Source organism: Myodes glareolus, chromosome 9 (assembly GCF_982192425.1).
Source record: "Myodes glareolus chromosome 9, mMyoGla1.1, whole genome shotgun sequence".
Lineage (NCBI taxonomy): Eukaryota > Metazoa > Chordata > Mammalia > Rodentia > Cricetidae > Myodes > Myodes glareolus.
Genome location: NC_142034.1, coordinates 106,724,473 through 106,745,021, shown reverse-complemented (window position 1 = coordinate 106,745,021; position 20,549 = coordinate 106,724,473). Strand labels below are relative to the sequence as shown.

General features: G+C 44.3%; 2 protein-coding genes across 2 annotated transcripts in view; one reads left to right on the top strand and one right to left on the bottom strand.

Annotated features, from left to right (window-relative positions):
- Bmerb1 (bMERB domain containing 1) overlaps positions 1–20,549 on the bottom strand; it is a 77,863-nt gene that overhangs the window by 42,911 nt on the left and 14,403 nt on the right. The gene's annotated exons all lie outside the window — the stretch shown is intronic.
- On the top strand, positions 298–1,840 carry LOC125399783 (lysophospholipid acyltransferase LPCAT4). Its single transcript, XM_087910849.1, is given in 8 exon segments — positions 298–376; positions 379–878; positions 881–1,038; positions 1,040–1,317; positions 1,320–1,557; positions 1,559–1,639; positions 1,641–1,692; positions 1,694–1,840. Coding segments are annotated over 8 exon segments (1,533 nt in total).

The window sequence follows — 20,549 nt, the reverse complement described above, 5'->3', positions numbered from 1 at the left end:
AGAGGTGGAGTCAGCATCCAGGACTGCTGCTACCAAGCTGCTTATCACTTTAAGAGTGCTCCTGGTCAGAAAAGAACTACAGATGTGCAATAAAGACATATTCAGACAGAAATAAACCTCTAAATGGGTCATAATGTGTTTTTTAAAATGTTCGTAGGCTTAAGATAAAAAGAAAATGGGTATAGGCAGTTCCAGAAAGAAACAGTTTTAAAGAATAAAACAGGCAGAGCGGGACGGGAGCGGGGCCAAGTCTGGGGGTGGGGATGGGCTGCGGCCCTCGCTCTACCTTCTCCCATCATGAGCCAAGGAAGTTCTGGGGCCTGGGCCCCCCTCGATCCCACCTCCGGGCCCTCGGCGCCCCCAAACCCATTCGTTCAGGCCTCCGGAGGGTTAAGTTCTGTCTCCTGGGGGTACTGCTGGCCCCAATCCAAGCGCTTCTAGTTTTTATTGTTCTTCTCTGGCCCTTTGCATGGCTCCAAATTACGGGTCTCACTGAAGAGCAGCTTCAGGAATCAATTACTGGATGGAGGAAGACTGCATGCCACAACGGGGTTCTTGGTCTGAGCCGCCTGCTCTTTTTCCTGCTTTGCTTCATCCAGATCCGTGTTCGGTGACAGAGGGCCTCTCTTCTGGAAGCCCCTGTACTGGTCGCTGCCCCCCACTCAACTTTCTTTGACCCAATTGTTCTACTCCCCTGTGACCTGCCCAAACTTGTGTCTCCAACTGAGAATCTTTCTGTGCCTGTCATTGGAGCCCTTCTGCGATTCAGTCAAGCCATCCTAGTATTCTGGCGTGACCCAGCTTCTCACTGCCCAGTGGTTGAGGAGGTCCGAAGGCAGGCTACCTCGGGAGGCAAGTGACCTCAGGTACTATTTTTCCCCCCGAAGGCACCTGTTCTAACAAGAAGGCTTTGCTGAAGTTCAAACCCAGAGCCTTCATCGCAGGGGTGCCTGTGCAGCCTGTCCTCACCTGATACCCCAAAGGTCTGGACACCACCAACTGGGCACGAAGGGGTCCTGGCGTACTCAAAGTTCTCTGGCTCACAGCCCTGCACCATCGTGGAAGTAGAGTTCTTGCCAGTGTATCAGCCCAGACCTCAGGAGAGTAAGGACCCCACCCTTTATGCCAACAATGTGCAGAGAGTCATGGCACAGGCCCTGGGCATTCCAGTCACTGAATGTGAGTTTGTGGGGAGCTTGCCTGTGATTGTGGTGGACCAACTGAAGGCAGCATTGAAGCCACAGCTCTGGGAACTGGAAAAGGTGCTACAGAAGGCTGAGCTGTCCCCTGGTTGTGTGGGCATGGGGGCAGAGCCAGGCCAGAGTCGTTTGCCCAGCAGCTACAGCTCTCTGATCCTCAGACAGTGGGTGGTGCCTTCAGCTACTTCCAGCAGGATGCCAAGGGTTTGGTTGACTTCCAAAATGTAGCCCTTGCACTAGCAGCCCTGGATGGAGGCAGGACCCTGGAGGAGCTGATTCACTTGGCCTTTGAGCTCTTTGCTGAAGAACAAGCAGAAGGACCTGGCCGCCTGCTATACAGAGACTGCTTCAGCACCATCCTTATTGCTGGGTTCACCCCGCCCTGCTGCCACGACTTTGCATGCTGAGTTATGCCAGCCTGGAGGCAGCCAAGGCCTCTCCCCCTTCCCAGAACTTCTCCCTCCATGACCCTCTGTATGGAAAGCTTTTCAGTTACCTACCTACGCCCCCGCCCCCCCCGCCCCCCGCCCAAGCCTCGAAGCACCTCCCAGATATCAAATGCCTCATCCCCAAGCAGCCCCCCTGCCCTGGCCAACGGGACTGTGCGAGTCCTCAAGCTTCAGCCCCATCTCTGTTCCTGATTTTTTTTTTTTTTTGGTTATCATTGTTTTTTTAAGTTTATTTTATTTTTTTGTTTGGTGGGGTTTTTGTAAAAGACTGTTTTATATATAAATATGAATTTATTTAAAAAAAGAAGCTCGGTCCCAGGAATACAGTCATTAGTTGGGAAGGAAAGAGATGGATGATCAGCTGCCAGATTTCCATTGGAATTTTTTTTTTTTTAAAAAACTAGAGATTGATCTTGGGCACACTTGAATTTTCTCACTCACAAATGGACGGGGCTATTTCCTTCATAGAAAGCATACAGTGATTTTGTATCTTCCCATCCTGTTAGCCCCTACTAAATGTGCACATTTTAATAGACTTCTTCGTGAACATATTTTTCATCCCATTCCCTCATGCTCCGTCCTCATTAAAGATGGAAATATTGCTTTCTGCCATTCCATATTAAAAAAATAAAACAAAGTCTTTAAAGAGACAGTAAAAGTAATATAAAAGAGTAAAGACAGTCATAGATTAAAGGAGTAAAGAAAAACAAGTCACGTAAAGAGGGAATGTGCACAGAGATTCTGAATTATGTGTATTATTGTGTTTTCTTTTGATTTTTTTTTAATTCATTTTGAATCAAATGAATGACTACATTTGCTTTTGGGAGCTGCTAAGCTAAACCAACATATTTATTATAAAGGTATCTTGACTTCAAAATTTGAGTTTAAGTATATGCTACTTTGGAAAAGCATTTCTACTTTTGGTTCCACAGAGGGTGGGAACCTATGGATTGCTTCTAGGCTAATGTTGCTTGATGGAACAAGAACTCTTGAAAGGTCTCCACAAACCATAAAAATACTTTGCACAACAAACAAGCAGTTTAGAGAAAACAATGCCCAAATTCCCAAAAAGATTGTTAATAAATGTTTATTTTCATTTAAAAGGTGTTGGGTATAAATCATTAATGGTCATAGTCAATCTCTCTTTTTTTTAAAAAAAAGGGGGGGAGATATAAGTATAGAGATGAATACTTTGCATTGGTATGGATCTTGGTCTATTGGTACAAATTGAGGTCAATTTTGTTTATATATATATATATATTTCTACTCTTGTTTAAGGTATTATGTTTAGACAGCTTATTTAAAAATGTATAATTTAATTAATGTATAATTAAAAATTGCAGATTAATAAATAGCCATTTATAATAACCAAACTTATAATATTATTAGTTAGGTTTTCTAGATAACACAGAGATCTATTTCAGATGGCTAGGTATCCTCAAACCTTTCAAAGACCTACAGGATATCACATTTAAAGAACTTAGACTTTTCTCACTAATGAGACAACTCGACTTCTGGAAGACCAATCCCTTTAGAGAGGTTGATGGACATTGAAGAAAGTTGTTGTGGTATTTGCCTTCAATGTGACGAGGTTAGCCATTTGGGCTGCCAAAGGAGACTGAGGCCAGAACTGAAAATTTTTTTGACCTGATAATCCTCACCACCAATGCAATAATTCAAACCAGACCAAATCAAACCAAATGAGAAAAAGTCCAGGTTTAATGTGTGGCAGTGCTCCTGGGTGCAGAGATGAGATGGGGAAGAAAGACTGGGAAGACCACATGTTTGTTCTCTGGGGGGCGTTTAAATACCCTGTGGGAGTGGTCTTGAGCTTCTCTGGGGAGAGGTCAATGTTTGACGGGCTTTCTCAGAGGTGGTGTCTGGACTGAGGCAACTCCCAGGGGAGGGAGCTTGGAATGAAACTTTTCACAAAACATTCCAGACTCTTTGGATATATGAATGCCAGTGGCTGGGGTGGAGCCTTAACCCAAACAAGAACCTTACCAGTAAGCCACAGCCATGTGGTGATAATAGAAATGAGTTAATTTAAGATGTAAGAGCTAGCTAAAAACATGTCTGAACCATCGGCTAAAGTGCTGTAATTAATATAGTTTCTGTATGATTATTTGGGCCCAGGCAGCTGGGAAACAAAAGTATAGTCTCTTTTTACAAGAAATATATAGTTGTACGCCTAGGAGAATGAGAGTAGACTGTCAGCTGTTGATGGAGGCTGCTTGGTCATTTCCTAAATAATCACACAGAAACTGTATTAATTACAACACTGCTTGGCCAATCACTTAAGCATATTGCTAGCTAATTCTTATATCTTAAATTAACCTATTTCTATTATCTTATATTTTACCATGAGGCTTGTGGTTTATCGGTACTGATGTGTGCACATCTTGGGCGTCTTTCTCCTCTGGCGGCTACATGGCATCTCTTTGACTCAGCCTGCTTGGTCTCTATCTGCTTGGAATTCCCACCTTGCCCTATTCTGTGCTGCAATAGGCCCAAGATTCTTTATCAACCAATGGTATTCACAGCATACAGAGGGGAATCCCACATCAGTCAGCAGCTTTTTCAGCAGCTTAAGAATTACCTATTAACAGTGGGTTACTTGCTTTACAACCCCTCTGCAAACTTAGAGTCACTCTGCATTCTGAGGGTCAGCTTTTAGATACCCCCCAGCCACTCATGGCCAGCAACTGATATGATCTAAGTTAATGTTTAAATGAAGACATGTATGTGGCTTTTTGGTTGCTCATTGTCCCATACTCTTTCCTGTTATGCAAAACCGGCCATATCAGGGGACTATAGAGCTTTGGTAAATGCCATCAGGAATGCCAGAGAAACAATGGACTAAATACAAACACTAGTTTAACTGAAAACCCCTGTTAATGAAAATTGTTTTTTGTTAAAAAGTAATTTATATCTGAGTTTCAACTCAAGATTGTAAAAATTCTTTTGTTCATGTCTGATGTTTGCTTCATCAGACAAAGGGGAGTTTGGAAACTGACCCTGGTCACAGCTACAGCAGCCCATCTCTACCTGTGGTCACAGCTGTAGCTGATAAGCTTTGTGTACCCCAAGGAGATTTTTTTCTTTTTCTGAACTAAAGTTTGCTTCTGGTTTAATAGACTTTGGTGGCCCATCCCCCACCTTTGCACACCATGAGGACCCAACAGTATAGACTTTGGTGGCCCATCCCCCACCTTTGCACGACGTGAGGACCCAACAGTATAGACTTTGGTGGCTCATCCCCCACCTTTGCACGATGTGAGGACCCAACAGTATAGACTTTGGTGACCCATCCCCCATCTTTGCACGACGTGAGGACCCAACAGTATAGACTTTGGTGGCTCATCCCCCACCTTTGCACGACGTGAGGACCCAACAGTATAGACTTTGGTGACCCATCCCCCACCTTTGCACGACATGAGGACCCAACAGTAGCAGAGGGAGAGAAAGGACTCCTGCCGATTATTCTCCAGCCCTCACAGTCCCTGTGCCATGCATGCTTGCGCACATAAATAAACATTAAATTAAAATATATTAATTAAAAAATAAGTAAATAGGATCCCAATGTTCCTATTATTGGGATCCAGAAGTCAAACAAATGGATAACAGAACCGAAAAGGTTGAGCACGTCTCAAATGTGATAACATAATTTGTAGAATACGAAAGAAGAGAAAATGTCAAATAAGATAAATCCAAAGAAATCCCACCAATATTCCCCATTAGAGTTCAACAAAGGAAAAGATTCTGAAAGAAGGAATCCAAAGAGAAAGGAAGGTAGCTTAGAGGGGGGCACTCACTTGAATGATTGTGGATGTGAAACCAGGGCAACTTGCAGAAAGCGCCTCAATGTGTCTCAAGTACTGAAGTGTGCATTCTGTCTTTGAGGGGTGAATTTTAAGTGCGTTCTCTGTTGAAGAGAAGCTTAGATACCTTGCTGGGAATGAGCCTGGCTTTAAAAATGACTAAAAATGGTCTCTAATCAGAGAGGCATGGGGACAGGGGAAGACTTGAGACTTTGGGAAGAAAGATGTTAGGTGGATAAAATAGGAGCCCATGGGATGAACTGCTTTTCTCATGTGTTTCTTAAGTCATATTTGATGCAAAAATAATATAAGAAGCAAATATTATCATCTGGTGGTGCTCAGTGTATTTGGGAGAAGGAAGTACGTTGATCCTAAAATGAGACAGGACGAATGCCTGGTGGTGCAGATTTGTTGTTCACTGAGACAGAAGGATTGCAAGTTCAAGACCAGTCCTGGCTACAAGGCCAGCTTGGACAATTTAGTGAGACCCTGTCTTAAAATGAAAACATTTTTTAAAAGAATCTGGGCTATAGCTCAGTGGTGGAATGCTTTCTTAGCATGTGAGAGGTCAAGGTTAGTCCCGAGTACTACAGAAAAGGACCTAATGGGGAATAATCCCAGAAGGTACTGGAGAGCGTGGTGAGTTATGCATAAATAATTCAAGACCAAGCATACCCACTAGGAGTACCTGTGACAGCTAAAACTATGTTCTAAGTTTAAATTACTGTGTCTAAGAGATCCATAAAACAAAAATGAAAATGCCTTTAACCTGTAAGCCCCTGTTGCCCAAGGGCAGGTGACCATAACTTCCTGGAATGCTGGCGACTGTTTATGTAAAATAACAAACCACAGTTTTTGTTTTATTTTGTTTTCGTTGTTGTTGCTGGTTTTTACTTTCGTTTGTTTATTTTGTTGTTTTGAGACAGGGTTTCTGTGTGTAGCCCTGGCTGTCCTAGAACACACTCTGTAGACCAGGCTAACCTCAAACTCAGAGATCCCTCTGTCTCTGCCTCCCAAGGTGTGAGTCACACTTTAAAGGGACAGCAGGTCACAAGTTTTCACTTCAGTAGGTTGGTAGTCCCAACAACACAGGATGTGCTTGATCATGTGTAGGCAGGAGGTACTATTACATGTATTTGTGTGTGTGCATGGATGTGTGCTTTTGGCTCTCTATGATCACATTCTATGTGCAGATCTTTGTAGCCACTCCCCCGTATGAACATTGCATTCCAATCATTCGGTCACAGACCTGTCAAGCTCAGGTGCTCTAAGTCTCCCTCTGAGATTCTTTTTCTTTGCGTCTTTAGGTTTCTCTCTGTGTGTGTGTGTGTGTGTGTCTGTGTTGGTAAGAGATCTACCTCAGGTGTCTTACTCTGGAGCCATCTACCTTGTTTTTGGTTTGTTTGACATTTTGAGACAGGGCTCTCATGTAGCTTGACTGGCCATAAAACAGTTAGCCTAGAACTCACAGAGATCCTCTTGTCTCTGTCTCCTGAGTGCTGGGATTAAAGGCGTGCAACACCACACCCAGCTCACCTTGTTCTTGTAGTTTTTTGGTTTGTTTGTTTGTTTGTTTTGTTTTTTTGAGACACGATCTCTCATTGGGACATGGCTAGTTAGGGCAGACTAGCTGGCCAGAAAGTCCCAGATAAACCTCTGTCCTCACCTCTCCAGCTGGGACAACAGCATGCCATCACGCCTGACTTTACAGGGTACTAGGAATGCCTGAGTGGTAAGCACTTTCCCAACAGAGATATCTCCCCAGCCCCTTCTTGGGCTATGTTTATACCTAAAATTATTAAATGATTAAGAAGATAGCGCACACACATAAAGAACTCCTATTTGGTCAAGGAACTGATGTCCACAATTGGAGGTTCCCATACTAGGAAGCAGGGGATAGGATTGGGCCTTGTTGCTAAGACCCTGCATCACAGCAGCCAATGCTAGAGTGGACAAGTAGGTGGGAGAATAGAGAGACACCCTTTCTTTCTCTGCATATGATCTCCCTAAATCACAGTCTGGAGAAATAGTTAAGATAAGAAAGGTTTACTTTCATGATTAAGAGTGTAATAAAAATAAAAAAGAAGCCATGAAAGCCAAAGTTAGGCTAGTCAATGAATCTTTACGAGCTCAGTGGGCAAGTAGTGGTGCGAAGGCAGAGAGGACAAGAAAACAGAGACATGCTTTTTCGTGTGTGCACATACATATGCATGCATGTGTGGAGGCCAGAGGTCAAGCTTGTTCCTGACTGACCCAGGGATGCAACTGCCTGCTTCCCCAGTGCTGGTGTCAAACGTGAACCACCACATCCTGGTCTACGTGAGTTCCAAGGACTAATCTCATGTCTTCATGTTTGCATGGCAAGAAGTTTATCCACTTAGCCAGTTCCCAGCCCTAGGGGATATCTTTTCATATATCCTTCTCCTGACTTGGCACTTCCTCCTCCAGGATCCTTGTTACAACCTGGTCACATCTGGCAGGATACGATGACACAGGGGCTCAGAGGAAGTCTTGAAAGTAGTTTCGAAGTTGTTTTAACACTGAGGCTCTTTTGACCATTAGATTCACAGGAGCATGCTTCCTCCCCAACTCCAATGTCACCATGCCAGGGCTTTTTACCCTCTGAAACACTGACCTTTAAGGCCAGGTGAGTCATTGTCAGGGACAAAGGCGCATTCTGTGTACTGAAGAAAGTTTAGCAGCGTCTGTAGCCTCTACCCGTGGGACACTAGGAGCATCCTATATCCCATGTTTGACATCTGTGCATCCGAAAACTGTCAAGGGGGTGTGGGGCTTACTAGGGGTTGGTGAGATGTCACGTCAGGACTTGTGGTCTAGCCCACCATGTACAGGATGCTCATGAGTCCTTTCTCCCTAGTGGTTTGCTGAAAGGTTTTCCTCCATAGTTTCTCTCTTTTTATTTTATTTGTGTGTATGCACACATATACATTAGAGTGTGCCCATGCAAGAACAAGTTTAAGTTGGAGTTCAGTGTTAGGTTTCTTGCTCTATCAATCTTCATCTTTTTATTTTATTTTATTTTATTTTTGAGACAGTCTCTCCCTGGGCCTGTCTCTCCCTGGCACTTGGATACTATGTTTCCCCGAGACTGGTTATCCAGCAAGCTCAGGGATCCTCCTTCCTCTACCTCTTCAAGGCGTCTTTAGGCAGCAAGCCATCTCACCAGTTCCTATGCTCACTTTATATTGAAACTGAAACGAGTTTGAGATGCAGCTCGCTGTACAGTGCTTGCCTGTGCCCATCCCCAGGCTGCAGCTCGCTGTACAGTGCTCGCCTGTGCCCATCCCCAGGCTGTTTTCTCCAGACCCACAACAGAAAGCAAACTTCCTGAGCCTTCCCAGGCTTCGAAGCTATGCTGCCTATTAATGGGCAAGGTCAGGTGCCCTTGGGAAATGACTCCTGGAGCAGTGTACTGGCTGTGCTCTGGGCTCTGCGTCACAATTTCTTGTCACCTGCCACAGAGGGGCTGGATGTAGCCCAGGCCCAGGTTCACAGATGCAGCTCTTTTTTTTTCTTTTAAAAATATTTATTTATTTATTATGTATACAATATTCTGTCTGTGTGTATGCCTGCAGGCCAGAAGAGGGCACCAGGCCCCATTACAGATGGTTGTGAGCCACCATGTGGTTGCTGGGATTTGAACTGAGGACCTTTGGAAGAGCAGGCAATGCTCTTAACCTCTGAGCCATCTCTCCAGCCCCCAGATGCAGCTCTTAAATTAAATTAATACTTAGGCACTGCACCTGACACTTGGGCAGTGTCCCTCCTGAAATATAAAATGTATTTGCTCCCTTCCTAGTTATCCGGTTAAATATTTGTGGAGCTCAAGCGAGGCTTCCCTTACCCTCCCCCACCCCATCCAGCATCTCCGCATTTCTGCCACACCCTCCCCTCACAGCACTGCAGTCCTTTTGTCATGTGAGTCGTGACATCTTGGACTTGAGGATGCCAGACTGATCACATGAAAATATAGTTCGCTCAGTTCCCTTTGGTTTTAGATAAGCGAACTGTAATGTAATCTCAATTATTGCATGGGATATACTTAACTTTCCAAGCTACCTGGTTTAACTGAAAGCCAAAGCTAACAGCGCAGTCGGTATTGTACCTGGCAACCCTGCCTGGGCTTTCCTTTAGTGCACTTACTACAACTAAAAAATATTTTTCTATTTGTGTGATTCTAAGGCTGTGGGTGAGTCATGTTTCTCATTTCTGACTCCTCCTAACACAGGCTTGCTCCTCTTCCCTTTATAATCTGCCATTTTCTGGTAGTGTCTGTCTCATCTCTATCCAGAGCAGCCCTCTGCTCCCCGCCAGGACAAACACCCTTTCCCCTCCCCTCTCCCTCGTCCTCTAACTCCTGTCTTTGTCTCTTATTCTCTGCCCTTTGTCCCTCTGAACAAATTAACCTTTGTGCTGATAACTTGGTCTTGGAGGCTCTGAGCTGATGCTTTTCCTTTCTGAGAGCCCTGAGGACAGCACAGATGTCAACCTCTGGCTCCATACACAGTGCAACACCCGCACACACGGGAACATGCTCACACGGGACACCCGCACACACGGTAGCATGCTCACATAGTACACTCACACGCACGGGAACATGCTCACATGGTACACCCACACACATGGAAACATGATCACACAGTATACCCGCACACACGGGAGCATGCTCACACAATATACCCGCACACATGGGAGCATGCATACACAGAACACCACCACACACGGGAACATGCTCACATGGGATACCCACACACACGGGAACATGCTCACTCGGTACACCCACACGCACATGAACATGCCCACACAGTACACCCACATGCACGGGAACATGCATATACACATACCTCTCACATAACACTTGCAAAAAGATTTTTTTTTTTGAAAGAGAGTGATGGGAAGAAACAAAGTCAGAGTGAATAGTACTCTCATCACCAGATTAGGTGATTAAAATGAGATTTTAAACAACACCCCTACAATCAAGAAAACGGCCTGCCCTTTCTCTGTTTCCTTTCTACAGCGGGATCTCCTTTCTCCATTAGGGCTGCCACTAGGGTGCACTTGAGCATAATAACACCTTAAGACTAGAGTGGAGAATGAGCTACTTGGGTACTAGATAGATAGATAGATAGATAGATAGATAGATAGATAGATAGAGGTAGAGATAGAGATAGAGATAGAGATAGAGATAGAGATAGATATCTGGGGACCCTGAGGATGTATCTGAAGACACACACAACTCATTCTGTAGTTCCTTTCTATTTTTAACATGTTTTGGTTTTGTGAGTGCTTGCTTTTCGCTTTGTTTTGGTTTTGGTGTTTTGTTTTGGTTCAGATAGTCTTTTTTTTTCCTGACAGATGTGCAGCACCTCCATGATTCTACATTTGCATTACAATTTTCCCATCATCTCTCTCTCTCTCTTTCAGGCAGGATATCTTGTAGTTCAAGCTGGTCTACTGATTATGTAACTCAGACTGGTCTTGAACTCCTATTTCTTCAGCTTCCACCTCCTATGGGCTAGGATTTCAGGAATGAACCACTAGCTTTGGCCCATTGACATTAACTAGTGGCATGGCTGATTGACACCTGCTGTCTTACTGCATTTCTGTATGCATTGTGTCCTTTTTGTTTGTGTATGTATTTCTCTGTCACTCCCTCACAGCCTTAATTTATGTTAAATGTTGGGGACTGCTTGCCCGGCATACATAAAGCCCTGGGTTCTACCCCCAGCACCTGGTGAAGAGGCAGGAGGATCAAAAATTCAAGGACATCTTTAGTTAATAGTGAGTTTGAGGCTAGCCTAAACTATGGGAGACCTTGCCTCAAAAATGAATTAGTAAATAAATCCAGAGTGGAAACTTAGATAAAATGTGATTCAAGCACCAAGAATGTGATGCAATCAAATCAAATCATAGGAGTCAGGAAATGCTTCCAAAGAAGGCAAGATAGCTGAGTTATTCGTTGGCAAATGAGGAGGGCACGGTTGGTGAGAGAGGTGGGAACAATCTGAACCCACACCAGCGGGATCAAAGGCAGCAAGTCAGTGGGCTGCTGCAGACCCTAAAGTTTAGCTCCTTTCTGAAGGCAATGGTGAACAAATGTGCTCAAGAGGCCATCTTTCCATCGCAGATGCTTTTGTCGAGGTGGGGAGATGGCTCAGTTGATAAAACACTTGCTGAGCAAGTGCGAAGACCTGAGTTCAGACCTCTAGGACCCATGTAAAAACTGAATGTGGTTCTGGTCAGGTAGTGGCTCATGCCTTTAATCCCAGCACTCGGGAGGCAGAGGCAGGTGGATCTCTGTGATTTCTAAGCCAGCCTGGTCTACAAGAGCTAGTTCCGGGATAGGCTCCAAAGCTACAGAAAAACCCTGTCTTGAAGCAAAAAGAAAAACAAAACTGAATGAGATGATTGTGACTGTGATCCTGGATCTCCAATGGCATGATGGGAGGCAGGGGCAGCAGAATCTAAAGAAGCTAGTTCTTTGTGTGTGCAAGGGCAATAGATAAGACAGCAGCCTCAAACAAGCTCGAAAGCAAGGACCTGCCACCCGGATTATCTTCTGACCTCCCCATGAGGAGGCTTGGACACATGAACACAGGGGAACACAAATTTTTAATTAAAAAATGACATTGTCAATTATTCATAAGAACCACAAGACAAGAGCCCAGAAAAGTATTGGAAGTGTGGCCAGTTGGGAGAACAGGGCCTTCACCCAGGATTTCCCAGTCTCTTCACTGTGCCACTGGAATTACATTTCATTTGTTGCTCAAGAAGTTTTGAGTGGAAAAAAAAATGAGCTCTCCTAGAGTGAAGGAGACGTATAGACCTCCACCGTTTTAGCCTGTTAAGTTTCAAATCTGGGACAAAAGGTTGAGGTGCCTATTTAGCATATCAAAGCAGATGCTGGCCACCAGGTTTTCCCAGCATCCCTACCTGTTATAAGGCATGGGTGGCATACCTTGTCCCCTACTCCAAGGGCTGGACTGCACTTCCCTATATAATCCAACCATTTAGTTACTGGGTCTTTTTGTACCTTCAGCCTCCTAGCTTCTGCATCTGGTTCCATTCTTTCCCTTCTCCCTTTTCCTCCCTCTCCTCGCATGGCTTGGCTCAGGGTTGTGTCCTCTCTGGACCCTCCCAGATGTCTCTGCCTACATTCTCCCTTTTACCTATAATAACTTTCTCCTCCTCCATACCTAGGAGAAGTCACGTGCGTTCTTTTCCTTTTCATTTATTTATTTCACTCACAACCTTACTGAGAATCTTTACTCAGCAAGTCCACTTGAAAGATCCATGTAGAGGAAGGGTAAGCAAGACGGCTCAGAGGATGAAGGTGCCACCAAGTCTGAGGGCCTGAGTCATAGCTCTGCGTCCCACAGGGTAGAAGGAGAGAACTCATTCTTTCAAGTTATCCTTGACTTCCACATGTACTTCATGACACATGTGTTCACACAAACACATAAATAGATAAATGTAATTTAAAAAATTAAAATATACAGATCAATACATGTCTGGGCTGTGGACATAAATGAGTTTGTAAAGGGCTTGTCTAGCATGCATAAAGCCCTGGGTTTGATCCTCAATACCCTATAAACACCAATAATCCCAACACTCAGGGTAAAGGCAAGAGGATCAGAAGTTCAGGGTAATCCTAACTACATATCCAGTTAAGGCCAGCCTGGACCACATGGGACTCAAAACAGTAAACATAACTATGCAATAAGAACCCAGGAGTTTGTACACTAGACTTGTATGGGGACAGAAACATGAAGGAGAGATGCCTTTTGGGTATGGTTTAAATTTTTATAATGAGGTTTTGTTACATGGAAATGATTTTACAAAAGCTTCCTGACAGTTTCATACAAGAATACCAAGAAATTAATTCAGTAGATAAGTTTCAGCCACTGAAAGAGAAAGGAAGATGTCAATTTGATGAACCAGAAACTGTTGTTAAGATTAGTGGGATATTAACCATGGTCTTTTCAGAGAACTGGGTGAAGGTCGGGCCAGAGTATGCATGGTCAACTCCTTGACAGTGAAGACCTTTGGAATAGTGTATTCTGTGAAATAAAACCTGGAGCTAAGGTATGGCTCCACTGGTTAAGGGCTTGCCCAACTCAAAGCCTGGGTTTTATTCTCAATGCTTCACAAACCTCAACCATTTTTCACTAAGCAGGTCAGTGCTGGAGAGCTACCCTGATGACAAATGGTGGCTTCTTGAAGCCAGAAATGGCTGAAGACAGCTTCTCCTGCTCGTCTTTACCTCTCTTGCTGCAGGAGACTGTGAAAGCTTCCAAAGATCACAAGTGCCTTTCCTAGCATATCCACCACAGCCCTGTTCTACCTATAAATGTTTGGATTTAATTGTGAATTTATTGTTATTTATGATTTTAACCTGACAATGTCTGTAATGCTTATAAGATGCTGAGAAGAGCTTGACACGCTCTGTAAGTGTTTGGGTGCAGTGCGAGTTCCTGGTGTCGCTCTCCATTGCTTCTGCTCAGTCTGTCAGCCTGTTCGTATGAGAGAGGATCCATCTTGATGCTTTTCTTCATGAAAAGTGCATATTTGTGGTAGCTGCATACATGTGTGCAGTGCTCAGTGTGGGTACACATGCTTCACTGTGCACCTGTGTATGGAAGCCATAGAACAACACCAGCTATCCTTCTTCAGGCGCTATCCATCTGGGTTTTTTGAGACAGGGTCTCTCACTGAAACCAAGAATTCATCAAGTAGGCTATGAATTCATCACACTGGCTGGTTAACAAGCTCCAAGGATCCCCCTGTCTCTGTTTTTCCAGTTCTGGGATTTGAACTCAGTCCTTGTGCTTGTGAAGGTAAACTAACAGATGGGCTAGCTTACTTACTCCCAGCCTCTAGTAATGATTCCTCTGTTGAGTCATAAGTTCTCCAGGCACAGGTAGTTTGAGTAGGTGCCAGGGAAGAAAAACTCTAACCCTGTGAAAGACAGGGAGGGCATGAAGTGTGGCTGTTTCTCTTGGAGCTTTCCAATGGATGGCTTGAGAAAGTCTCACTAGAGCATGAAGACTTCACAGCTCTCTACCTAAACAGTTAAGATTTAATCACAGGTCATAGATCATCTTATAATGATTACAAGTTAGAGAACAGAGAGGGGGAAATCAGTTAGAAATTAGCAGAATGTGCTCTGTTTTCAATAGAAGCTGACTTTACAAAGTATCTTCAAATATGTTATTAGTCATATGCATTTGCCTGAACAGAAATCAAATTTTGAAAGATTTTTTTCTTTTTCTTTTAAAGTGTGTGTGTGAGAGAGAGCGAGACAGAGAGATAGAGAGCCAGAGAGTGAGAGTACACAGTGAGTGAGCGAGCGAGCAAGCATGCCACAGAGTACATCCTTCCTACCTTGTCTAAGCCAGAATCTCTTTGCTACTGTGTGAGCCAGGCTAGCTGACCAATTTTATTGTGGACATTTGCACTGCTGCATCCACCTTCTAAGTGGGTTCTGGAGTGCACAATCAAAATTGTCAGGCTTGCACAACAAGTGATTTTACTCACCGAGCCATTTTTCCAGCCCTTTGAGGGGAGCTTTTGGATTTTATTTTTTGGCAGAGTCTCATATAGCCCAGACTGGCCTTATTATTGTTGTTGAAGGTGACCTTGAACTCTTAATTCTCTGGCCTGCACCTTCCACACACTAGGATTACAGGTTGCACCTCCGCACCCATTCCCATGGTACAAACTCAGGACCTTGTGCATGCTAGGCAACGGAGCTACATTCTCAAGCCGAAAAATGCTTTGAAATCACAAAGATCCTCACCTGTGAAACTGAGAACCCTTTGACTGCAGAGACATTTGAACCATTTTCCACTGCTGTTGGAGTAGTGCTTTATACTGAGTAGATGACTAATAAACATTCTAGACTGGACTGAAGACACTTGTAATGTTAGGAGAACAGTTTGTCATTATTCAATTAATACGAAGCCAAGTTTTCAGAGCTGGAGAAGCATGACCACGTGTGTGCTTGCATGCACTTGTGCATGCGAGAGTGTGTGTGTGTTTGTGCATGTGTGTGCACGTGTGTGTACTGATGGTAAGCAAACCTCTTGCACATTGGAGGAAAATACCCTGTCATTGGGCCACACTCCCCAGTTCCCCATATTTCTCTTTTTAAATTATGATAAGAAAAGAGAAAGGCCTTGATAATTTTCTTAAAAAATATAAACTATGTTTTAGTCAAACCCAAGCAAAAAGAAATAGTAGAACTCAGCATACAGTGAGAAAAAGAAACTTTTCATTATTTTTCCTCTCATTTTTGGTTGGGAGCACAAAGGTAATTTTTGCCCACAGACCACCAGGGAAACCAGGAATGTGAAGCTTGCAGGGTTATCTTTTCAGAAGGAAAGATTAGAACCTGTTTGCCCACTCAGAAGGCTGGGAATTAGAGGTGATTCATAGCTTGGTTACCTAAAGACCCAGGCCATATCAAGCTCCCACAATCATTATCTATATGGCCAGGGGTTCCCCAAGCTCCCACAGCCAGGACTGGAGGTGGTCAACAGCCCAAGTGCCCACTATGCTAGCTGTATGTCAGAGACCAGGCCAACTCCTTCCCTGGTGTAGGAGGTCCTTCTGTATTTGCGTTGCTTTCATTGGTTGAATAAAGAAACTGCCTTGGCCTTTTGATAGAGTAGTCCTTACGTGGGCAGAGTAGATAGAACAGAATGCTGGGGAGAAGAGAAGTGTGGCAGACACCAAGAATCTCCGGCCTGAGATGGACATATGTTAGAATCTTGCCGGTAAGCCACAGTCATGTGGTGATACACAGATTTAATAGAAATGGGTTAATCAAGATTTGAGAGTTAGCCAATAAGAGGCTAGAACTAATGGGCTAGGCAGTGTTTGAATGAATACAGTTTCTGTGTAAGTATTTCGGGCTAAGCTATCCGGGCAGCGGGAGCCCGCTGCTCCTCATACTACACTTCGCTAGCCCTCACACTAGCTCAGGTAGCCTATCTTTGGAGGGATGACATGAGCATCTGTGTAACCATGCCTCCATGGGAACTGGGGATTGGATTATGTCAGGAAACTTTTTTCCTAATTGTACCATGCATAGTATGCTTATAACAAACTGCTTTAGGTTAGACTCCTAAAGCTTGGACCAGTCTGGCTAAATTGTGCTGAACTGAATTTTCTTGCCTCTCAAGTTTCATTTCTTTGATGGCAGTGGAGTTTCCAGGGACCCCTCCCCCCACATTTTTAAAATGTGATTAATTCAGTTGCTTGTTCACTTCAAAAGAAAAAGAGAGCTGAGAAAATGGCTCAGATACTAAAGCATGAAGACATGCGTTCGAGCCCAAGGACCCACATAAATAGCCAGACACAATGGTGTGCACCTGTATCACAGGGACTGGCGGGATGACTTGTTGGGGGAGGCTGCTAGTTTGTTTCCTGACTGCCCTGACTCAAAATCATCACTCAGACACCATATTATTTGCAACACTGTTTGGCCAATAGCTTCAGCACATTTCCAGCAAGCTCTTAAAGCCTAGACTAACCCATTTCTATCAATCTGTATATCACCATGTGGCTGTGGCTCACCAGCAAGGTTCTGGTGCATTTATCTCCTGTGGGTGGCTACATGGCTCCTCACTGACTCCACCTACTCTCTTTATATATCTCTTCCAGCCTGGCTATATTCTGTCAAGCCATTGGTTGAAAACAACTTTATTCATTAACCAATAAAAGCAGCACATGGAAGGACTTCCCACACCATTTTCCCTTTTTTTTGTCAGGAATGAACAAGCAGCATCCCCCAACAACGGCTTAGCAGTTAAGAGCACTGGCTGCTTTTTCAGAGGTCCTGAGTTCAATTCCCAGCAACCACATGGTGGCTCACAACCATCCATAATGAGATCTGGTGCTGTCTCCTGGCCTACAGGCAGAACACGATATACATAACAAATAAATACATCTTAAAAATATAGCTGGGTGTTATTTTGATGATAGAAGGTTAATGCCATCGTGCTGCCAATCTCAGACACCCACGGAAAATATCTTCCTGAAGCCCCTGCTTTCCTCCTCTGTCTTCTCTTCCTCCTCCCTTTCAAAGTGAGATCATCAAATCTAGTCTGTCTTCTGGGCACCTTTACCTACGTGAATATCGAGGGAAATTCTTTTCCTTCCAGAGTTGGAGTGAAGGAGGAGGATCTCAGGTAGAGCTGAGTGAGGCCCTCAAGGGACAGCTGCGCAAACTATATACCAGCTGTATCATCTGGAGCAACAAGGGGACAGCGGAATGGAACAAAAAGTCTAATCCAGTCTGCAAGCATTCTTTGTAATTCTTTAAGGTCCTTGATTTTGCAAAATTACTTAAGTAAATTTATTTACTGTGATCCACATTAATAAATACGCAGTGTGGCAGGTGAGACGTCTCGGCAGATAAAGGCACTTTAAGTTAAGTGACCAAAGGCACCCAATGACCGGGAGATACGACAACACAGGTGTTCTCTGACATCCGCACCCATGTTGTGTCACATGCATGCTCTCCCACACCATAAATAAATGTTTAAAAAAGAAATATACACTGACCCAGTCTCTACATGCCATATAAACATAAAGCAAATAAAAGATGCACAAAAAAATGTCCTTTAGTACCTCAGATGCAACCTTGGATTTTCTATTCTTTTCTATTTCATTTTTCAAACGTTGGTCCCAGGGTGGGGATATAGCTCAGTTGGCGGATGTATACATAAAACCCGGGTTCTACCCTCAACACTGAAAACAAAAAAGGATACGGATGCAATAATCATCAGGAGTAGAAACAGGAAGGTCAGAAGTTCAGGGTCATGGAAACTTTGAACCATCCTCAAAACACCAAAACAAAAGAAAACAAACAAAACAAAGCAAAACAAAACAAAAGAACATAGCAGGCCTAGGGCTGTAATTTCAGCATCAGGAGGTGGGGGCAGGAGATTCAGAAGTTCAAAGTCATGCTCAACTATATTAACTAATGCAAAGTCAAGAGCAGACAGGGCATAACCCCAGCTAACAGGAGCCTGGCTACAGGAGCTCAGCCTCCCTCCAAAGGTTCCATGCACAATTAAAGAATTCCATTCTGCACCAGCTACAGCCGCGGCTCAGGGATAGAGCACTTGCCTAGCACACGTGAGGCCCAACACAGCAGAACAGCCTGGAAATCCCACTCCCTACATTTTCACACAGCCATTTGCAGATTTTGTTTTGTTTTGTTTTTTGAACAGGGTTTCACCGTGTAAGAGTCCTACCTGTCCTAGAACTAGCTCTTGTAGACCAGGCTGGCTTTGAACTCACAGGGATTCACCTGCCTCTGCCTCCCAAGTGCTGTGATTAAAGGCGTGCGCCACCACAGCCGGGCCCCATCTGCAGGTGTGATTCCTCAGAACAGGATTTACAAAACACTGACTTAGAGAAAGGCAAACCGCTCCAGGGAAACTGTTTAAATCCTGCCTCTGACAGGCTTTTCTGTGGCACCTTTAATATGGCATGTGCCAGGCTGGCAAGCAGGGGCTTAGGCAACAAGCCAGCTCCAAGCTGCCCTTGCTCTGTTTTTAGATAACAAGAGCAGCCGCTGAGTAAATGCTAGAAATCCAGATGCCTGGTTTCAACCCACAGAGGCCAAAGCAATGTCTTCTAGGACCTTCTTTAGAAATGTGTTAATGCCCAGTAACCCCACTTCTTTAGGAACTGACACATGGGTTTCCTTGGTGGCTTAGGAATCAAATATCTCCATGTAATCATTAGGTATGTGTAGAATTCCTACTGTGTGCCAGCCCCTCTTGTTCTCCAGAAGGATGATCTGATCTGCCAGCCAAGCAGTCATCGCTACACACAGGTGGCAGGGCTGTGACCCTGAGCTGAAAATATGTGTACACGGTGAATACTTTTAGTTTGTGGGTCAGCTAAATTGGTAACAGCAAGACTGAGTGAACTCTGGGTCCACATCAGGGTTTAAGGTTCATACAGAGTGACTAAGGTGAGCCCTGAGCATCAGCTGAGAATATCTGGATACACAAATGACCAAATTTTTCAGTGAGTTTTCTACAGTCCCTGCAGACTCCAGGTTTTTGAGCATAGATACTTACTGAACCAGGTTTCATAAGAAATCATTTTGTGGGTCTTGAGATGTGGCTTATTTAGTACTGTGTTCAACTAGTACACACAATGCTCTGGGTTCAAGATCCAGCACTGCATAAAACAGGCAGGCACCACACACACCTGTAAATCTCATCACTGGGGAGGATTGACGCTCAAGTTGAAGCCAGCTTGAGATGCTACCAAGTACCTGACGCTCATTGCCTCCTCAGAAGTGCACATGAATTATATGGGGAAGGTGTGTGCTTCCTGAGAACCCGTGTGTCCGTGGAAAACACTGTCTCCAGGTCAGCTCTGAGGTGACGCGAGTCTACCTTTTCATTGTCTCCGCCACACAAGTGCCGGGGAAGTGGTGATTCTGGCCCACATGCAGACTCTGTTCTCAGTCTCTCGGGGAACATTCATCTCTACATCCCTACCAACTACATGATCCTGTATTCCTGATTACATGGTCCTTCAGGTCCTTTAAAACCTGTCGTCACACCTGCCTGGATCTCACATTGATTCAGATGAACGTAGTATACAATTGTTTATTTATTTACAGGGTCTTATAAAGCCCAGGCTGGCTTTAAAACTCATGGTGCATCCTGAGGATGGCCTTGAACTTCTGATCCTCCTGCCAGCACTTCCCAGGAGCTGGGTGCAAGAGTACAGATACTCAACATCACAGGCAGTTTTATGTGGTGCTGGGGATGCAAGCTCTCCCAACTGAATTTTAGCGCCAGGCCTACACAACAATTTCTAACTTCTGTTTGTTTTTATCTTTGTGACAAGATTTTATCTTTTCCCAAAAATTATCTTTTTACAATAATATGGAAAGGTTTTGTTTTGTTTTGGCCATATGCCATAGTTTGAATTTCAAATGTCCCCCAAAGACTCATGTGTTAAAGGTCTAGACATAGCTGGGCAAGGTGGTACATACTTGCAGTCCCGTGTAGTCAGCTGAG